At 51.2% G+C, this 20,460-nt stretch overlaps 2 protein-coding genes across 3 annotated transcripts in view; one reads left to right on the top strand and one right to left on the bottom strand.

Annotated features, from left to right (window-relative positions):
- Sardh (sarcosine dehydrogenase) overlaps window positions 1-5,822 on the top strand; it is a 57,830-nt gene extending 52,008 nt beyond the window's left edge. Inside the window, exons 20-21 of one of the 2 annotated variants that reach the window (XM_029474635.1) lie at window positions 2,501-2,636; window positions 4,571-5,822. In XM_029474635.1, coding sequence (XP_029330495.1) covers window positions 2,501-2,636; window positions 4,571-4,696 — 262 coding nt within the window. In that variant the 3' untranslated portion in view covers window positions 4,697-5,822. The remainder of the gene's footprint in view (window positions 1-2,500; window positions 2,637-4,570) is intronic. The other variant, XM_021183131.2, reaches the window with a different exon arrangement.
- A 5,188-nt stretch (window positions 5,823-11,010) lies between these two features.
- The window catches only part of Dbh (dopamine beta-hydroxylase), a 17,898-nt gene continuing 8,448 nt past the window's right edge, over window positions 11,011-20,460 (bottom strand). The window contains exons 6-12 of the mRNA XM_021156707.1: window positions 19,284-19,450; window positions 16,820-16,963; window positions 16,506-16,544; window positions 16,011-16,070; window positions 13,108-13,235; window positions 12,578-12,737; window positions 11,011-11,549 (exon numbers count right to left, since the gene is read on the bottom strand). Of these exons, the coding sequence (XP_021012366.1) occupies window positions 11,415-11,549; window positions 12,578-12,737; window positions 13,108-13,235; window positions 16,011-16,070; window positions 16,506-16,544; window positions 16,820-16,963; window positions 19,284-19,450 (833 nt within the window). The 3' untranslated portion in view covers window positions 11,011-11,414. The remainder of the gene's footprint in view (window positions 11,550-12,577; window positions 12,738-13,107; window positions 13,236-16,010; window positions 16,071-16,505; window positions 16,545-16,819; window positions 16,964-19,283; window positions 19,451-20,460) is intronic.

Genomic DNA, 20,460 nt, shown 5'->3' with positions numbered 1-20,460 from the left:
TTCTTAATGTAACACCTCAAACTCTGAGACTTGCAGAGGAACACTGTGGGGCAAAGCCTCAGGATAGAAACATGGCCCAGGCCTTTCTGAGTGAGACTCTAGCAGCTCAGGAACTCAGCATAAGAACTGACAAATGGGTTGCACAAAATAAAGAGATGCTTCACAGCAAAGGAAGCCATCGCCAGAGTGAAGAAATGTCCTGCAGGATGGGAGAAATCCTTGCCAGCCACTCCTCTGACAGGCAATAAATTCTCAGAATACACAAACAGCAACAACAGAATTAAACACCAAGCCCACAAATAATCCAGTGAGGACAGACCCTGAAAAAGAAGGGAAATGCAAATGACCAATAAACATGTGAAAAATCGTTCGAGGTCTTCAGTTATGAAGAAATGCAAATCAGAACTATGCTGATATTCTATCTCACCAATCAGAGTGTCTGACACCAAGGAAAGAAATGGCAGCCATTGCTGATGTGGATGCAGGGAGAGAGCAACCCTTATCTACTACTGGGAATGTAGATCAAACTGGCAAAGGTACTTTCATGTGACTCGGTCATGCCCTCTTGCTGTCTACCGAAAGGCTCTGAGTTAGCATGCCACAGAAGTACTTGACAGCCATGTTACTGCAGTAGTTGTTCTTAGTCAAGATAGAGGGCCAGAATAGGTGCCCATCAGTGCATGAATTTTATTTTATTTTATTTTATTTTATTTTATTTTATTTTATTTTATTTTATTTTATTTTATTTTGAGACTGGGCTTCACTATGTAGACTTGATTGGTCTGGACTTACTATGTAGACCAGGCTGGCCATGAACTCATGTTGGTCTGCCTGTCTCTGCCTCCTGAGGTCTAGGATTAAAGGTGTGTGCCACCATGCACAGCCCAATGAGTGAATTTTAAAGAAATTATGGTATACATACACAACAGTGTTATTTACCCATAAATAAAAATGGAATTGTAGTTTTGTGTGTGTGTGTGTGTGTGTGTGTGTGCACGTGCGTGTGTGTGTGCACATGCATATGTCCATGGAGGTCATACGGTATCAGACCTTCTAGAGCTGTAGTTACAGGTTGATGTGAGCCCCTGGGAACTGAACTTGGATCTTCTGGAAGAGCAGCAAGTGCTCTTAACTGCTGAGCACTTAAGCAGTTTGTTTTTGTTTTTGTTTTTGTTTTCTTTGAGATAAGGTCTCACTATGTAGCTCTGAATAAGCTGGAACTTTCCATGTAGCCCAGGCTGTCCTTGAACTCACCAAACTTCACTTACCTCTACTTCCCAAGTAGGATTAAAGGTGTGTGCCATCACACCCAGCTTGTTTTACTTATTTCTGAGTACTGTGTTTATTCTGCATGCATGTGGGATGTGTGGCCATTCAGAGGCCAGCAGAGGACATCAGGTACCCTCTATTACCTCTCCATCTTGTTGCCTTGATACAGGGTCTCCCACTGAGCCACAAGCTCATTGATTTGTCCAGGCTGCCCAGCCAGGGAAGTCTCAGGATCCACTTGTCTCCATTCCCAAGGCTGGAGTTGCAGGCCTATGCAGTCATACCTTGCTCTTTACATTGCTAGGGGTTTAAACGCAGGTCCTCATGCTTGTACGAGTGCTCCTACCCACTGAGCCACTTCCCCAGGCCTGAATTTGTATTAACTGCAAGAAAATGAATGGAACTAGAGGTCAGTTTTAGAGAAAAGAGCCAGGCTCAGAGAGAAATACTTCATTTCTCTCACATGCTGACTTTTGATTTGTGAATGTACACAAATATATGTGCATATATATATGTATATATACACATACATACATACACATACCTACATATATGTGTATATATGTAGATATATGCATACATATGCACACATACACACACACACACACACGACCTGAAAATAGAAGGGGAGGGACTATGTGATAGACAGGGCACGAGACAGGGTAGCTGGGTGAGTGTGAGCAGAGTACTTACGCCCATGAGTGATGATTTCACAATGGAGCAGGGTATTTTTAAAAAGATTTTATTTTCTTTACGTGTATGTGTTTGTCTGTGTGAGTGTATGGCATATGAGCATGGGTGCCCACAGAGGTCAGGAGAGGACATAAGATTCCCCTGGATGGTATGAATACTTGGTGTGTGTGCCGAGAACTGAACTGTGACCTTTACAAGAGCAGCAAGTGCTTTTAAGCAAGCTATCTCTCTACCCCCCACCACACACACACTGTTTTCTATAGTTAATATAGACTTTTAAAAGGAAGTTAAATGAAACAGGGATAAAGTTGGTCCTTTCCAGTGCCCCAGGGCTCTGATCAGCTTTGCTAAAAGTTTCTACTCATTCCCTGTCACTCCCATGCTGTCCCCTGTAGTCCCAGGGCCATTATTGGGGCTTGCAAGGACCCAGTAGTACTGTACCCCTGTGGCTTTTGTAGGCACTGTCCAGTTGCCTCATCTCCCTAGGTCGTGTTCTCACCACAGTCTGGGCTTCCAAACACCTTCTTGCTTCCTCTAGGGAGGTGCCTATGTTTGGCCTGGAGGCCATCTGGAGAAACGGCCAAGTGGTGGGCCACGTCCGGAGAGCCGACTTTGGATTTACTATGAACAAGACCATAGCCTATGGCTACATCCGAGACCCCAGTGGTGGCCCTGTGAGTGAACCCTGTTCCCCAATCCCTTCCCAGCCTCTACACCAGATCCTCAGTGCCACGCCTGTGCATGTGGGGAACACGAGAGGAAGGAAGCCAGGAAATGTAGAAGAGTTCCTAGGCCTGGTCTCCAGCAGAATTTTCTTGTTTGTTTTCTCTTTTATCTCTAAAAGAAACTGACTGGTGTGCCCGCAGGATTTTCTTGATCAAAAAGAGTTGCAAGGCCTAGGACAATGTTCTCTGGTCCCTGAAGCTAGATCATCTCTGCCTTTCCTCTTCACCCAAGTACCTAACCCAGCAAGTAAGCCAGACCCAAGCTGTAGATTCCTGGGCAGCCTGGACAGCCACAAGGAGGGGCCAGCTCTGTGCCCAGGGGAAAGGAGGTTGACTTTTTCTCTTCCTGCCTTCCAGCCACCGCCTTAGAGATGCACTGGGTAGTGGGATGTACTTTCACACCCCCTAAGCATTCCTAGAGGGGTGTGTACCTTTACCCAAGTCTCACTGAGGTCTCTTGTGCACCAACTCCAGCCCCAGAGGTGCTGACCTGGCTTTTTGCCTTGTAGCCTGACACCAAGACGAGATGGACCACAGTGTCCAGCTGAATGGAGGGAGGAGGGACCAGGCAAAGACTAGTGGCTCTCATGAGGCCTAGGGGTAGCCTGACTCCCAGAGCCGAGGTGGGGGTGGGGATGGGGGTGGTTGCAAGTTGGAAGGAGTCCTGTGCTGGAGCAGGAGCCTCAGGACACTGGCTTAACTTGAGGCTGTGGCTTCTTTGTGCTCTGGGTCTGTAGCCCAGGGGTTTCTTAAAGAGCCCCAGCTTTACCTATAGAAAAGGCACAGGCTCCCACCCTCCAGTATGGACCACTGGGTGGACACAATATGGACCACAGTATGGACTCTGGGTGGAATTTGATCGAAGGTATCAAACATTGCAAACCAGCCTGGGACCTTCGGTTGGTTACACAGGACTTTACCACTGAAAGGCCACAGCCTGGGTCCCAGAAAAGGCGAGATTAGCAGTTCATTTAGAGGTACCCAGGCTTGGTGAGCAGGGGAGAATCCACGGCCTTCCCTGATAAATAGAGCCCAGGAGGCCCAGCACGAATCCCACACAGACAGGAGGAGCCCAACACTGAGGGTGATCAAAGGTATGAGATGCTGATACCCTGCTGATGTAATCAGGCTTCCAGAGTATTCACGCCACGAGAGTGGGCAGATGCTGCAACGCAACCCCCACTCCCTGCTTATATGCCAGTGCTGTGCTGAGACAGCCCACATCCCTCAGCAAGAGTAAGGGACCAGGGCGAGTTTTGTGGCTTCTGGATGTTTCTTAGCTGGACTGAGCTTGTCCCAGAACACCTGCCTCACTTTGCTGAGATCCACCAGCCTCCCAGCCACACAGGGAAGTACATGGCAGAGGACTCGCCCCTAAAGATCCCTTGGCTTTAATGGATGTGTTGCTTTTGTTCTTTCCTTTTCTCTTCTTTTTATTAGATGCAGTCCTAGGCCACCTGGAATGGGGAGAGAACAAGCCCCAGACCCCTCCAGCTTGGGCCTGGAGTCTTCACTGTACACAGAGTCAGTTTCTTGGGTGGCCTAGGAGAGTTCCTCCCTCCAGCACAGTAGAGTGTCAGGCTACAGCACTCTCCCTAGCCCGAAGAGCACCTGCTCCCAAGCCTAACAGTTCCAGAGGGGTTGCTGAGAAGAGGGAGCCAGATGTGGGTTGGGTGAGGAAGGGGGTGATTCAGGGACAGAGCTGTCCAGAAAGCCATTCCATTCACCCTGTCCCTCAGGAGAACACATCTGGCCCCTGGTGGTGGTGTGTGTGTGTGTGTGTGTGTGTGTGTGTGTGTGTGTGTGGTTTATCAGTGAAGCAGGAGTGGGTAACCATAGACCCCTGTAACAACTAAGTAACCCTGACTACCCTCTGTTTCTAGGTCTCTCTGGACTTTGTGAAGAATGGAGAGTATGCCTTGGAGAGAATGGGGGTCACCTATGCTGCCCAGGTTCACCTGAAGTCTCCCTTTGACCCTGACAACAAGCGGGTGAAGGGAATCTATTGATGGGATGCAGGTGGAGGCTACAGCTGCTCAGGCCACTGGCAGCGACCACGCTCCCCACACTGCCTGCGGACTCCTGCACTGCACACACAGCCTTGTGTCCTGAGACCCAGGATAAGGACAAAGCACAGACTTCCCCACCCTTAGCCTCCATGTGGTCTTGCTCACCACCACAGTTCCTAACCAGGGCTGGGTGGAGCACTATGTTCCTCCTGCTCACGAGCCACACAGTGGTCTCCAGTCTGCTCTAGTCCTCCCAAAATTCACCCTGCAGATGTCTTGGCTCAAGGTCCCTGTGAGTATCTTGGGTGTATGGTTAACCCAAGATGGGAGCTGTAAAGCAGGCTTCCCCTCTGTCCCTCACTCGGCTGACTGCCAGAGGAGTGGATCGGGAGAGTGAATGGCGATTGATCAGCAATGTCTGCCACAGGGTGGGGAGCACAGAGATGGGTGCTAGACTGGTACAGTTCTTCCTCAGAATGGCTGCCTTTCAGACCAGAGAGGAGAAAGGTAAGAAAGCTCTTGCAGCCTTCCAGCTCTGCAGGAGATAAAGCCTTCTAAGAGTCACCATGGGATTTGGATCAAGAACTTCCATTACTTACAAAGAAGTGACACATTCTGCCTCAGTTTCCCCTCAAGCCTTTGCTCATGGGTCCGGGGACACCAAGCTTGCTCTTGTACGTGTTTCCAAGGACTTTCTGTCTCTGTCACAGATGCATGGCTCCAGCTCTGCTCTGTGAGATAGAGCGGTCCCTTCTCCCACCCTGTGTAATCATCTAAATATGTCCTCATGTCAAGGGCACCCTGGCTCTCCTTCCTGGCAGTGAATGTCCATCACTTTTCTATGGCCCCAGCCTTCTTCCTCTGCCTCACACCCTGACTGAGAAATTAGGATGCCATGTCTCCCCAAACGAAGGTCACCATGTAGTCTTACATGCCTTGTGGTCTAGGAGGGCAGGAGGCAGATGCCATAGTGGTACGGAGCTGGGGAGTCCTAAACCTAAAGAAGGCAGCAGAGGGGATTTGTGGGCCCAGCTGTCCTGGGTGGGCTCTGAATCTTCCTAGGTTCACACACCACACACTGAGCTGGAAAAGGTCAAGTTAATAAAATCGTGTGAAACCACTGGAAGATGTGTGGGGTATAGCAGGTCTTTCAAAAGCAGATCTGGTCCCCTGAGCCTGCAGAAGGGCTGGAGGCGGGAGGGTGTGGAGGAGCCTCTGGATGGCTAAAGGAACACCTGTGCTCTCTTGAGACCATGAGTCTGGCTCTTGGATGACATGAGTTTTGTGGAGCCAGAGGAGGGAGGAGGGAAAGGAAGGAGAGAGGAGGAGGGAGGAGGAGGGGAGAGTGGGCAAGAAGTAAGTGGAGTAGCAGAGGGAGGAAAGGGCAAGGAAAGGGAAGGAGAGGGAAGGGGAGGAGAGGGAAGGGAAGGAGAGGGAAGGGAAGGGAAGGAGAGAGAAAATGGCTGCCCCATTGCCCAGCCTCCTCTCCTCATTCTGTAGTCTGGCCAAGACTCCTGAGATTGGAGGATGACCACATGTAACTTACAACCTGTCCTTGGGGATAGGACAAGGGAGGTCTGAATGCTTTCCCAGCCCCCTGCCTTCCCCAGGCACAGTCCTTGGAAGGGTGTTGGGGCCCTGAGTGAGAGCAGCTGTCAAGAATCCCCTCCCAAGCTCACCTGTTTATCTGGAAAGTCCCCAAAGTGCCTCTGACCGTGGCATCCCAGCCTGTGTGCATCACAGAAACCTCAAGCCTGACTTCCGACACTGATAGTCTAAAGTCACGTTTCATAGCTGTATTAAAAAAAAAATTCCCCTGGACAATCAAACACCATGGCCTCCACTGTGGCTGAGCACGGCTTATCAGAATCACTCTGTAGCTGATGAGGAAGTGCCTGAAGTGTGCAGAGCGGTGTGTGGCTGGCAGTGGAGGGAGAGGACACACACCCTCAGATGCCTCATGAGGTCCAACAGTGTTGGGCTTCAGAGGTTCCTAGGCAGAGCTGTCACTGCAGAGGAGGGGAACATGCCCCTTTCTCTGCACATACACACAGGCTTGCTGCCCCTGGCCTGGTGTCTGTTACACTGAGCAGGCATGGTTTTTTTCCTCAGGACTGGAGAGATGACCTGTAGGTAAGGCACAATGTAAACTTGGGGACCTGAGTTTGGGTCCCCAGGAACCAAGTAAAACTCAGGTTTGGTGGTACAGTCTAATAGCTCTAGCACTGGCTTCGAGAAAGGACTTGGAAATCGGCAGGTCCCCAAAGTTTGTGGGCCACCCGGCTTAGCCACTCAGTGAGAGCCAGGTTTAATGAGTGCATTGGCTGGTTTTGTGTGTCAACTTGACACAGGCTGGAGTCATCAGACAGGAAGGAGCCTCAGTTGAGGAAATGCCTCCATGAGATCTATTTGCTCAATTAGTGCTTAGTATGCGAGGGTCCAGGCCTCTGTGGGTGGGGCCATCCGTGGGCTGGTGGTCCTGGGTTCTATAAGAAAGCAGGCTGAGCAAGTCACATGAAGCAAGCCAGTAAGCAGCACCCTCCATGGTCTCTGCATCAGCTCCTGCTCCAGGTTCCTGCCCTGTTTGAGTTCCTGTCCTGACTTCCTCCAGTGATGGACTATGAAGTGTAAGCCAAATAAACCCTTTCCTCCCCAACTTGCTTTTTGGTCATGGTGCTTTATCACAGCAATAAAACCTGACTAAGACAATAAGAGGCCCTATCTCAAACAATAAGGAAGAAGGTGACAGAAGAAGATGACATCAACTTCTGGTCTCTGCATCCATGGGTACACATGTGCTTGCTTGTAAACCCATGTATAAAGTACACGCATGCTTGGGCTGAAGAGATGGCTCAGCTGTTAGAGGCTAGGCTCACAACCACAAATAAAAGACAGAATGCTTACAATAGAGCAAGGCCAGCAAACTACACCACGTGCCTTCCAGTAGAAACGAGGAGGGTCCTGGCAGGGTGAGGTGCCCATTTCTCTAATAACGACTGAGGCCTTGCTTCCTATGCATGGTGCCAGCACAAAGCTATGTCTCTTTAGTCTGCATGGAAGACAGCAGGAACATTTGGAGAGGAGGGAGACACAGACAGGTGTTGGACCGCAAGCCACTCATGTGTCATACCCTTGAGGTAGGCCTGATCAGCGTGGTACATGCTCTAGGTGGTATCTCGACAACCCAACCTTCAGACGGGGACTGATAGATGGGACTGCCTTGCTCTGCCTCAGCTTAGGGACTCTGCCTGGAGGACCAACCCTGTCTCCTGGAGCTCCATGCAGCCTGTTCAAGCCCGTGCGTTCATCCTACTTCTACCCCGTTAGGGACCCAGGGGCCAGAGGGATTGCCAAAGATAGCCCCGAGTTCCATTCTGTCATTCTTGATGGTAGGGGAGAGCAGGCAGTTAAGTGGTTCTACATCTGTGGGAAGTGAGCTAGGCAAAGCCCACAGGCAGAGCTGAGTCCTTTTGAGTGGGCAGAGGGAACCAGGCTTGGGCTGTGGTGACAGACAAAGGTGGGCATCTGGGAAGGGCATCAGAAGATGGCTCAGCCAAGCTACTATACTCGTTCATCAGGTGACCATCCTGTCAAGATGCAAAATGGCCAGTGTGCTCCCTGACTTCCCGCTGGCCCAGGATTCCCTCTGGTTAAATAGCCCTGAACACCCCAGCATGTGGCCCCTTCTGCCTTTGTTCGCCTCCCATTTTCTTCCTCACCCTCCCAGCTTCAATAAAGTAGCACTCATGTAAATATGCTAAGTTTCTAAATACCAGACTTGGGCTGCCCAGGCACTGAGACTTCCAGCTTCTTTCACTGAAGACCTGATGGTGCTCTACCTGCAGCTAGGCACTTTGCACGGGTGGCTAGAGTCTTAAGTCCCCACTGCTAAGCAGGCTACAGTGGTAGCCTACCGAGGATAACTTGGCAAGCCCAGGAACCTGTGTGCAAGCTCCTTGCAGCATCTTAGGAGGTCACTGCAGTTTGAGAGGGGCCACCAGTTCTGCATGACAAGTGGTAGGTATCCCCTGGCCCCCAAGACAACAACTTCAAGCAGGTCACCCATCCACTGTTTCAGGCATGAGTCACATTCTGCCTGACATGAGGGAATGACACCAGAAAGAGAACTGTAAATAAATATCTCAGTGTGTGTGTGTGTGTGTGTGTGTGTGTGTGTGTGTGTGTGTCTGTGCGTCTGTGTGTGTCTGTGTGTCTGTGTCTGTGTGTGTACATACATGTATATAGAGGCCGGAGGTCAACCTTGGGTTTTGTTCTTTGGTTGTCTACCTTGTTTACTGAGATGAGATTTCTCACTGGAACCTGAGGTTCACTGGTTAAGCGAGGCTAATGAGCCAGCAAGCCACAAGGATCTCCATCTCCCCCCACCTCAGTGTTAGGACTATAAACTTTCACAAGTTTGGGTTGTGGAGATTGAACTCAGGTCCTCATGCTTTCATGACAACCATTTTACCAACAGAGCTGTGTCCCTAGTCAACCCCTCTCTCAGTTTTGGGACAGTCTGACTATAATGTAGACCAAGGGGGCCTTAAGTTCTGTCGTGTAGCCAAGGATGGGCTTGAACTTCTGATCCGCCTGTCTCTACTTCCCAAGAGATGGGATGATGGGTGTGCTCATCCTGTCCCTAGTTTTATGTGAATCTGGGAATAGAAGGCAGGTTTTTGTGCATGCTAGGCTAAAGTGTCTGACCAACTGAGCCACACCTCTCACTATGGTGCTTATAATTTTTAAATTAATCTAAATAGAAATGAAATAGCTACTGAGACTGAGGGCTACCAGACAGCACTGCTCAGGAGCAGCTCAGTGCCGGCTCATGTAAACCTTACCATGGCCTGGGGACACCCTATTTGTACCCAAGGCCCTCTCAGAACCGATATGGAGTAGCACACCCCATCCTTTGGCACTCCCTAAAAGCCCTGGCTTCTGGGAGACTAGAGATCCTTCTGCTCCATGAGACACCCAAGCCCAGCAAGGCAAAGCAAACACCCAGCAGATGTGGGCTTGGCTCACACTCAGGCCCTTTCTACCACCTCAGTGAAGAAGAGGGCTAGATCTGGAGACTTGCTTTGGCTTAGAGCATATAGGAGGGATGTGGTCTCGGTAGCCTGTTACCTTACGTTCTCATGTTCAGTTCTTGTAAGCTCACTCACGATTCCTGCCTGGTAAATAAGGATATAGAGCTGGGAGCCTAGATGCTGATGTCAGACAGACCTGGGCTCCACACCTCACCATGGGGACTTTATCATCTAACCCCAGGTCTCTGAGCCTCAGTTTCCCTGTCTATAAGTCGGAACAACACTAGGAGCAGAGTAACTGTGTTGAGGGTCAGGTTCCTTGGAGCTCCATGAGCCTCTCCTGTACTCTCTGGCTCTAGGCTACTCGGGCAGGCAGCCATAGAGAGAAGGCACAGCTAGGGAGACCGCCTGCCTCCCCCATCTCTCAGGCTGTACAGATGACAGAGGACTGAGCATTGCTCTGGGCTGTCAGGCCTGGCATTTCACACCGATTATGCCCATGACTTATGGCCGCCTGGAGCCATGATTCATACCACAAGGCGCAGAGTCCGGGCACTTTCGTTCCCTAGTAATAAAGTGCCTTGCAGAAGGGGAGGCAGCACTTAGCTGATGTCTGCGGTGGGGGGAGGGGGTGCAGGAGACCCGAGGCTCATCCATCACCCTCCCTGCCTGAAGAAGCCTGGGCTGCATTCTGCTGAAATAGCTGAAAAGGCCCAGTCTCCTACTCCCTTCCAAAACCATCAAAGAGCTGAGCTGGCCCTTCAGCAGGAGACTGAGGGGAAGAAGTCAGGGAGGGTAGAAGTAACTAGAATTATAGAAGCAAGCCTCACTCACACGGGACAACATGTCTGATACCATAGAGCCCAGAAAGGCTCAGCACAGGGCAGGAATCTTGGACATGCATATGTGTACACAGTTAGTGCTAGGCAAGGGTAAGTCTCATTAACAGACAAGGAGACTGAAGATCAGGCAGCTGAGTGGCTTGCCCTAGTCACTCCTTCATTAAGGGCCCAAGCTAGCTCTTCACCTACCTATCTATTTCAGAGCCTGGCCTGTCACCATCAGGAGAAGCAACCAGCTCTGGCCGTTCCACTCCTCTACAGAGCCTGGCTCTAGCCATCATGGCTCTCCGTGATGGAACTACTTGTTGGGGGTTTCCTCTAGGTGGGCGAAAATATCTATTTACTCTGCCACGAAGCGAGTTCCCCTGGTGAGTCTTTAACTGCTAAACGACTTGTCCTGTCTTGTTGCAGGGAAGCCGCCCACTGGGAAACATGAGCCACTCTGCAAAGGAATATTTAAGCAGTGTTGTCATGGCATACACCAACACAAGTCACCACCGGAGGACCAACAGGGTCGGGACTGTGGGGCTTGAGGACTCTGCACCCAGCCTGGCAAGGCTGTTCTGGAGGCAAGGTGGTGTTGAATCTGGACTCCCACAGCGAGCTGTCCCTACGTGGAGTCAGCAGTGTGCAGATAATGTCCAGGGCTGCTCCATCCAGTTGGACCTCATGGGGTGCAGTCATGCAAGTGTCTCCGAGGTGACATGCTCCTTTTCCCTGGCTGGCCAGCACTAGTCTATGGAAGTGAGTCTTCACACAGGAAGGGAGGGCTGCACAGAGCTGGTGTGAGCCCAGGTGGACAAGAGGAGGAGGGTCTGAAGATTAGCTTCTCACAAGGTGGGTCTATTCAGCATCTGCCTCTGTTGTGATGGGCACAGTGGGGTTAGCGGGGCTCTGAGTCAGTCGGATGGGGCAGCGTGGGGTGGGTTCTTCCAGCGTGGAGGTGATCTTAGGCAAAGGCTGCAGATCCCACTCTCCCTATAAGGAAAGAGCAGAAGGTAAGCTGAGGCTGGAGGGGCCAAGCAAGCTGCTATCTCCCTAACTGGTTGGATTCTTGTCCTTAAATTCATTTCTCCCATGCTGAATGCTCCACACCTCTTCCAAGTCAGCCTTTGAGAGTTAGCACCGGAGGATCCACGTCCCTTCCCTAAGCTGTTGTGTTCTCTGTCAGCAACCTGAAGCCCTCCAGACGGCTCCACCTCCATGCCTGCACTCAACTATATACTCCGAGGAAAGGATCAGAGTCTTTGGTCATGGGTTTAGCCACTGTCCAACAAGGCGTCTGCAAAAGCCAAGATCTAACCATATCTAGCAGTGCCTCAAACTGCTCTGGGATGAACAAGCCTCCCCATGGCATGGGTGTTTGGGTTAGCAATTAATCCGGTACCCAAACGCTGCCAGGAAAGGTCTGTTCACCTCCTGCTGCAGTGTCTGCCTCCCCTGCCTAACACAGCAGGCTGGGCTTGCTGACCAGCACTCTGGGCGGGCACTGCTGCTGCTGGCTAGCTCTACTGGGAAATAAATTAGGTGTCTTTGAATCCCAGCAGGCCTCAGATAAGGAGGGAGAAGCTTCGCCGTGGGGCTCTTGTCATAGACTGCTGGTTTCTTGCCTCCCCTGCCCATAGCTCTATTTTTATTCTCTGAGCAGGGTGCTGACACTCAGTCACACACCATCCAGACAGGGCTGAGGTTAGTCCTCTGTTGTTCTATGCCCAGGAGAAGTGGCCTCTCTGGGCTTCCTGGCAGTGTTGCTGGCATGTTCCCTTACCATCTATCTGTCTGTACGCCTGTCTCTATCACTATGTGGTCATTTTCTCAGTCTCATGTAAGCACTGCTTGTTGGGAAGTTCAGGGTGCCCTTCTTCAACCTACCTGGGGGCCTCCTCAAGATTTGGACAGACCTAGAGTTGGAGAGCCAGGCAGCAGTAGGATTTGTTGGTATTGGATAGGGGTGAGCTAATGTTGAATGTCTGCTGCCACCCACCACTTAACCCCATCAGTCATACCGGGAAGCGGACAGCAGAAGTCTTGTTGCAATGCATGGAGATAGGGGCGTAGTCATACAGAGCCTTGAGCATATCCCGATTGAAAGAGTTCCAGGGCACAGTGGCAAACTGCTGGGGGACTGAAGCCTGAGGGCAGGTGCAGACCTCCTCACTGCTGAACCTGGAAGGGAAGGAAATAACCCAGCATGGCTCCCAACAGTGGCCATTCACCTCTTCCACTGCCTAGGCTGTCCTGGCCCTGCTTCCATCTTTTATATCACGTTTGCTTGTTGACAATGGCTGCTCTGGCGGTAGCTTGGAAGTCGAGAGATTGATTAGTGATACTTACCATAGGCACCTGCAAAGGCACAGAAGGTCTGTCTGATGGCATGCATGCTAACTTTGCTCCAAGAACTTAGCTCAAAGTTTGCATTTGGCCACCCAGACTCCTAATAGGAGAAGACGTGGGGCAGGGAGCATGGTGCAGGGTGTAGGGTACAGAGGCTGTCTATGCTGGGTTCCCCAGGGGCAGAAAGCAAAAAGTGCTTCACCTGTTTACTGTGTGGAAGTATTTCTGTAGGAAGCCGTCGTCCACGGCACTCTTGCAGAGTTCCAGCTCTGTCTGGGGGTAGTAGTGGACATAGTTGACGCACATCTCCTCCAAGATTCCGAACCCCCCCTGCAGGAGAGAGAAGACCCCCATCAGCCCTCAGCACATCGCTCTCAGCACCCTGCCTGTTTGTGGCTTTCTTGTGACTATTTGTTTGCCTTCTTGCAGCAGGGTAGCATCCAAAACTCCCCTGCCCCCAGGATAGAGCCAGGAGGGAGGTCCCCCCCAAAACTCTCCTGCCCCCAGGATAGAGCCAGGACGGAGGTCCCCCCACACTCCTGGGGTTTGCTAATGGCAGGAAGAACAGAGAGAGACCCAGTGAATAGGCACCAGATAGTGATTTTTTAAAAAGCCAGAAACAAAATGACAGAGTCTTGCTGTTCCTGTCTTATGGGTTACAGAAACAAAATGACAGAGCCTTGCTGTTCCTGTCTTATGGGTTACAGCAACAGAGTCTTAGGGAGCAGGGGACAAGACCCCATGACCCCAGTGGGAACTGACCTCCCTACATATTACAAACCTCACTGGCTAAAAGTCATATTGGTACTGCAGAGATGCTAGTACAAGGAACAGTCTCAGGAACCCAGGCCACCTAGCCACACTATGGAAGGGACAGAGCAGGTGACATTCCTACTGCTTACTTTGTGCTCTGAGAGCTAGTGGACTAACCCTGAGTGGGGGNGGGGGGGGGGGGAGAAAGAGCTCCATCTGCATCAGTGTCAGGAACAGCAGAGAGCCCAGCCCAAGGCTGTCTTAGCCTCTCTCCAGGATCCTGGCTCTTTGTGAACATGATGTTGGGAGGGAGATTTTATTTGGCTGGTTAGAACTGGTTAAAGATAGAAAGGCCTTCACTAATTCATGACAGACCACATGGGTGGGGCAAAGCTCGGCTGGCCCCTGCTTGGGTGGTTGGGGCCTGGGTATCTCTATGGAGGAGCGAGAGAAGGAAGTTCATCATAAGAAGTTGGCCTGCTCGCTGTGTGCTAGATGGGTCTTCCTGCAGCGTCTGCATGCCCCAAGCCCCCACTCTTCAGTTTTCATAGCTCTCAGTGAGCATGGGGACCCCCAACACTCCCCCCCAGCACTGTCACCTCAGAGATCAAGAATGAGAACATAGCCTGGATGCCAGGAGTAGATTCTCCTTCCATCCTCTCTCTCACTTTGGGAAGGAAGCTGCATTTCAAAATCCACTATTTCTTTGGATCCACAGGTAGTCAGAGGTGGGAAGCTCAGGTCTGCCTTCTGGAAGCTCCCGTTTCCTCTGATCTCAGATAAAGCCTCCTCATCCCATCCCCAAAGTCCTGAGCCCTAAACAGCCAAGGACTTGTATCTTGAAGCTTGAACTTGAAGACCTAGCATCTGATATTTTAGTTGCTTGCCAGGCCAGTGGCCATAACATCCCAACACAACCAAGGCACTATGAATCTGAAAAGGCAGGAACACAGCCCTGGCAGAAGTGCCTCTAGCTCTCTTCCACCAGTGACTGGCAGGTGCCTCCCTGCCCCTACCCATAGCAGATGCACCTGCAAAAGGAGCCGAGGCCTGTGAAAGCGTCTGGGGACATGCTTGCCTTAGATACTGGCACGAGAATAAGACGGATTAAATGTACGGGAAAGAATCCAGCCACAGCAGGCTGCATAGCCTGTAAATCCAGTGATGAGAAATGTCCAGAATAGAAACATCTAGAGCAAGCGGATCTGTGTTGGGCTGGGTGAGGGGACTGGAGGCAATAGCTGAGGCCTGACTGTGTGCATGGCTCTCTGAATGTGCTTCCAGGCAATAAGCTGCACACTTCACACACTTCAGCTGTGTGGAATGTGAGTCATCTCACAAGAAGGCTATTTAAAGAACACATGTGAAACAGAGTGGGGAACCCTGGACCGTGGCTGAAGGCCCAGGAGACTGTGCAGAGAACAGTGCTCAGTATTGGTAGGAGTTCCCAGGGTTGAGGGATGCCAGGGTGGAATGCAGCCCATGTGCTAATTATTGGGTGTACAGGATCAATTAGAAGGTTAGTAAAGTTAATGACTGGAAATAGTGTCCCCACAATTCCCCCCAGGAAACCATGGAAAACATCCCTTTCCCTGACCAACATGCTCCAGTTGGATGACACATTTCCTGCGTATCTCACTTTGAAAATAGTCCTCGCACCAGGTACTCCTCCTCCCTGGGCTATCCACAGTCCAGCCCCAGACAAGACCCAGGTCACTTCCCTAGTGTGGCTGACCCCATCTACCTGCCTGGTGCTGCCCACATCTCCACACTCCCCCATAGCTGAACATCCTAAGAACAACCTTTTCCCTCTGAGGCTCCTGGCTCATGCTGCCAGCCAAAGCTCTTTTCCATCTCTCCCCAACTCTCACATCCTTCCTGTCTTCTCTGGGAAATGTCTGCTGACGTTTCTGTGACCCTGTCATTTTGGCTATCTCCTGTAGCAGATATCTCCCCAGGTGGACTTTTGAATTTCAAAGTCCTTCCTGGTTCCCTCCCATGTCAGAGAGACACTGAGCACGTGGGTACCAATGAGAATCCATCTTAGTGGTTCTCAGATGAAGTCCTAAAGCTGTATGGACAGTGTTACCTCCATGTCGGACTCAATGGGGTAAGTGCAGAGTCCAGCACGCTGCCTGTGTAACAGGAACTAGGAGACTGGGGTAGAAGAGTTGCTAGAGATAGGGGTTCAGAAGCTCCCCCTGAGATGGTCGATCCATTCGGGGAATGCAGGAGGGGCAGTCCTGCCTCTGGCAGCCTACACTCAACCCTGGGAATGGTTAGACATCTTTAAGCAGACTCTGGGCTGTTCACTTTTCTGTGTGGGTGGCTGAAAACGCCAGTGTGACTTACCACTGTGGCCAGCGTCTTGTTTTCTGTGTTGTACGTGCATGAAGTGATGAGCACGTCCCCCTGGAGACAGAGGCAGCAGACACATCAGCTCCTGCCCACCCAGTGCAGACAGGGGTGCTCAGCTCACCTCCATGGTGACCAAGCCACTATGATGTGTGACCTCCCAAGAGGACCCCAGCACCCTCCACAGTGAGGTTCAGAATCTAAGCATTCCTGGCACTTATATCCATCAGTGGCCTCATGGCCTGGCTGGCCATGTTGGATCCTCAGTTCTGTGTGGGCAAAGACTACATCTTGGCACCCCCATCTCTTTCCAGTGTTGTCAGGGGATGAAACTCTTTGGGGTTGTGGTTAAGCTGAAGATACCAGGCAATGTCCCCTCTGTGCCATGAAGCCTACTTGTACCTTACCCAGCCCAGCTGTGCCTGCCCCTCTGTTCTCTGTCTCTTGGGCACAGTGCTCTCCAAATATCTCCTGCCCCAGCCGGGTACTCACCGGGTAGACTGTCACAACCTTCTTCAGCATTCTGATCTCCTGCAATCAGGAAGAGAGGAGATGGAAGGAGCTGTGGACCCTGATCCAGTCACCTTGTTCTTCCCCACCAAACCCTCCCTGGGTTTCAGTTCTGCCTGGGGACTGTCAGGACTGAGGAAATGTGGGCTTCAATCAGGGGACGACAAACTCAATCAAGTTGTCACCAAGACATTGTAGGCACCCAGCAGCCTGGGTCAGGGACCATCACCCAAGGTCAGAGGTCAGCCCTGGGAAACAGAAGGCGGCCTTGGAGGCTGGTGACGGCAGGTCGTCACCTGGAAGTGGGGGCTGTAGTGGTTGTCCCTGTTCACCACCTTCCTCTCTTGGCCATCCCTGGCGAGCACAGTAACCACCTTCCTGCCCGTCAGGTGTGTATGAAGCTGAGAGGCAAAGATGTGGATTCCGGAGTCCTGCAGTGCCTGTGGGAAGAGCAGAATCAGACCCCAGAGGAAAGGGACAAGGGCCCAGAGCAGAGGCAGCATCCCCGGGCTTACCAGAACAATCGCTTTTTTAACATGATTCTCTCTGATCTCTATCATAAACCTGCCAGAGAGTGGCTTGTTCAAGAGCGTGTGGTGGCCAGAAGCCCAGGCCTTTGAAACCCCAACCAGCAGCCAGACCACAGAACTTGTTCAGGGCAGATGGCACCCCTCTTCTTTGGTCTCCTTGGGGGTCCCCAAGAGCTGAGTTCTCCTTCTCCTCAGCCTGCAGACCTCTGAAGCCCTTCCAATGCTGGCAGGATAGGAGCTTCCTTCTTGTGGGCTCCCTGTCAATTGATGTTTGCAATTCCCATCATATGCAGGGGCCCAGGCAGGGACTGCACAAAAGGCCGTATTCTCTCTGAGGTCACTGTGACCCTGGTCAACAGCAGTGATGTTGACCACTAAGCCAGTGGCAGAAAGATTGCCAGCCCTAATATGGGGAGGCCCCCTTTTCTCATTAAGGCATTCGGGCAGTTCCAAGGAACAGTTGTTTCCCTCATCTGTGTTCATATTTTTAGATACCAAGTGTTCTCGGATGGACCATTAAACATGCCACCATTCATGACCCTGCCATGGTCCTTGGCTCCTCTCACACTGCCAGCCAGAGCTGAAGATCCTGGTGCCGGCAGCTGGCATTCGATGACCCTAGACTGCTGTGCTTCAACTCATCTGCCTTTACTTCTGAGCCTTCTGTCTTGCTCTGGCCGGCTACTGTCCCTGCTCTTCACATTGTGGATATCTTTATCCCCCTTGCAATGAAAACTGAGGCCTTCAGGACTAAACTGTGACAACATATGCTGTCTAATGAGCCAGGGATGCAGGTGTATGGCAGAATATGATCTGTAGACACAGGTCTAAGAAGCCAGCATCACCTCTTCTGACCTGTCTGTTTTGACATGGGAGGAAAGTTGATTTCTCATCCTGGCCCCAGGCTAAAGCTTTTGATTGAGTATAAGAACAGATGTGTCTCAGCCTGAGAACATTAGGCCTAGCTAATACTTCAAAGACCAGGCGCTCAGGTACGGAGGACTCTTGAGAACAGGTGTCATCCCACGAGTACACTGGGAAGGAACATTCACTATGAGCTCTGTAACAAAAAAACCTGGCTTCGCAGTGCAGCTTTGGGCTATGTGTCCTCTCTTGGCAGGCCTGGGTCTCCCTGTCTTTGGTCCAGGAATATGTACAATTCCATGACAGGTCACTGTAAGAAGCAGGGGGGCAGCCAGCAAAGAAGGCAGGACACATAGCAGACAGTAAAGTCACATCTGTGACATCAAAAAAGCTCCAGACAGTAAGACTGATGGCAGCCAGCCAGAGGAACTTGCAAAGGGCGAGAGCAGATGTTAGCAGAATGAACAGAGGCTACAGACAACTGAGAGGTGCAGATCTGTGCACTGCCTGCCCTCAGACCACGGGGAACCATCACAACTGCCACAACATGAGTGCGAAGATGTCACCGACAGTCTAGGGAGGGCTCTCTATTGATCCCCATTGGTGGCTATCCCCAGCCTTACTGAGTAGACCTCCATGTCAGGAAATTCCTCACACCAGCTCCACAGCAGCTTCTTGCCAGCTGGGAGGAGAGCCCAGCTAAGACAGCGGTGCAGCTGAGAATGAGGGCAGCCTGGCAAAGGCAAGGAGCCACTGTCTACTTGCTACAGAAGCTGAGGCTCCTGCTGTGTCACCTTGTGCTTGCCTCAGGGACACTGGGCACTTTGCTGCCTCCCCTAGTCCCTGCTTGGCAGTGAATCGTGATATGAGGGAGGCTGCACAGCCTGTAAAAGGTGAGTCCCATTTGGAAGTTTGGATACTCCTATAACAAAAGCAGTTAAAATGTACTGTGTGGGGTTACACACAGATGGCTCAGCTGCTAAAAGTGCTTGTTGCTCTTTCAGAGGACATGAGTTCAGTTCCCAGCACCCTGGTTGGAAGGCTCACAACCACCTAACTCCATCTCCAAGGGATTCAATACCCTCTTCTGGCCTCAGCTAGAACACACACACACACACACAAACACACACACACACACACGCACACATACACAGAGAGAGAGAGAGAGAGAGAGAGAGAGAGACAGAGTGACAGAGCCAGAGCATATAATCAAACACATAAATAAACATTTTTAAAGTGACATATTTCAAACAGGTGTGCAGAGACTCAGACAACCTTGATTCCAGGTCAGAGGTTCAAAGTCCTCTTGCTGCTCTCCCCTGGTCATCACAAGCAGTGGGTTGTGTGTAGGACCCTGTCCACTCACCATCTGGGTGCACTTGTCTGTGCAGTAGCCGGTCAACACAAAGGCAGTCTCCTGAGGGGGGATGGCCATCAAGGGTGTATACACCAGTCCGAGCTCCATGATGCCCGCATCATAGCGTCGGAGAGTAGCTGTGTAGTGTAGGCGGATGCCAGAGGAGTCCTGCCGGCCTAAGGGAGAGGCATGTGGTAAGCAGCACCACCTGACGTACCCCTTGGGGATCAGTGTGCTTAGTCACCCTTTCTGATTGACTAGAACAAGAAAGAATAGAGTCAGAAGCTATTCTTAGTGCACCTGTCACATCTATGGGGGGTGGGGTTCATGGTAAGGGCCACCAGTCCCATTTACAGATGGAGAAACTGAGGCTGGAGGGTGAATGAAAGACTTTGCCTAAGACCAAGGATCTGGGAAGCATCTGAACTTGGGCTCAAACCCAGGACCAGCAGGCTGGGATGCAGGATGCTGCTGGCAGGCTCTGTCTCTCTTCTGCTATCATTTGAGGGTACCGCCTTTTGTACTGTCTCTACCTCCCCACCCCCAGGCCAACAACATTCAAACTCAAACAGCCCCTTGTGTCTCTAGGCTGATGACATCAGAGGCAAATAATAAAAAGCAGCAGCAATTGGTTAAAATTTAGATGGGGATTAAATAATGAGATAATCGTGGATTTTGATATTAATAGAAAAACAGCCTGTCTCAAAATTCACCAACTGACAGGAGCATCCTTATATTTGGCAAAAGATCCATAAATACATGCAGACGATCAAGGAAGACAGACTTCCCTGACACCCAAGGAGTTCTCAAAAATCCATTTGCTCCCAGGTTTTAAATGAGCAATAAATCCCCTATGGGTGCTCAGGCCACAGCCATGTCTCGCCTTCGCCTGCATGCTGCAGATAATTCCTACGGTGGAGGCATTGCTACAGCCAAGAGGAAAGCCACTGAAGGCATTAGGTTTGCATTGCCAGTTCCACATCCAGCTGGGAGCTGGGTGCAGGAGCTGCTCCAGCCTCACTGTGACACTCCCCCATGCCTATCAGGGTCTCTCTACTCCTTATCTGCATAGAAGAAAAGTGTCATTCAAAGAGACAGGGAGAGGAGAAGAAAGGAGGCTGGGAAAGGAAAAGAAAAGAAAGGAAAGGAAAGGGAAGGGAAGGGAAGGGAAGGGAAGGGAAGGGAA

This window comes from Mus caroli, chromosome 2, assembly GCF_900094665.2.
Source record: "Mus caroli chromosome 2, CAROLI_EIJ_v1.1, whole genome shotgun sequence".
In the NCBI taxonomy this organism is placed as follows: Eukaryota; Metazoa; Chordata; class Mammalia; order Rodentia; family Muridae; genus Mus; species Mus caroli.
This window is presented reverse-complemented; position numbering and strand designations above follow the sequence as displayed.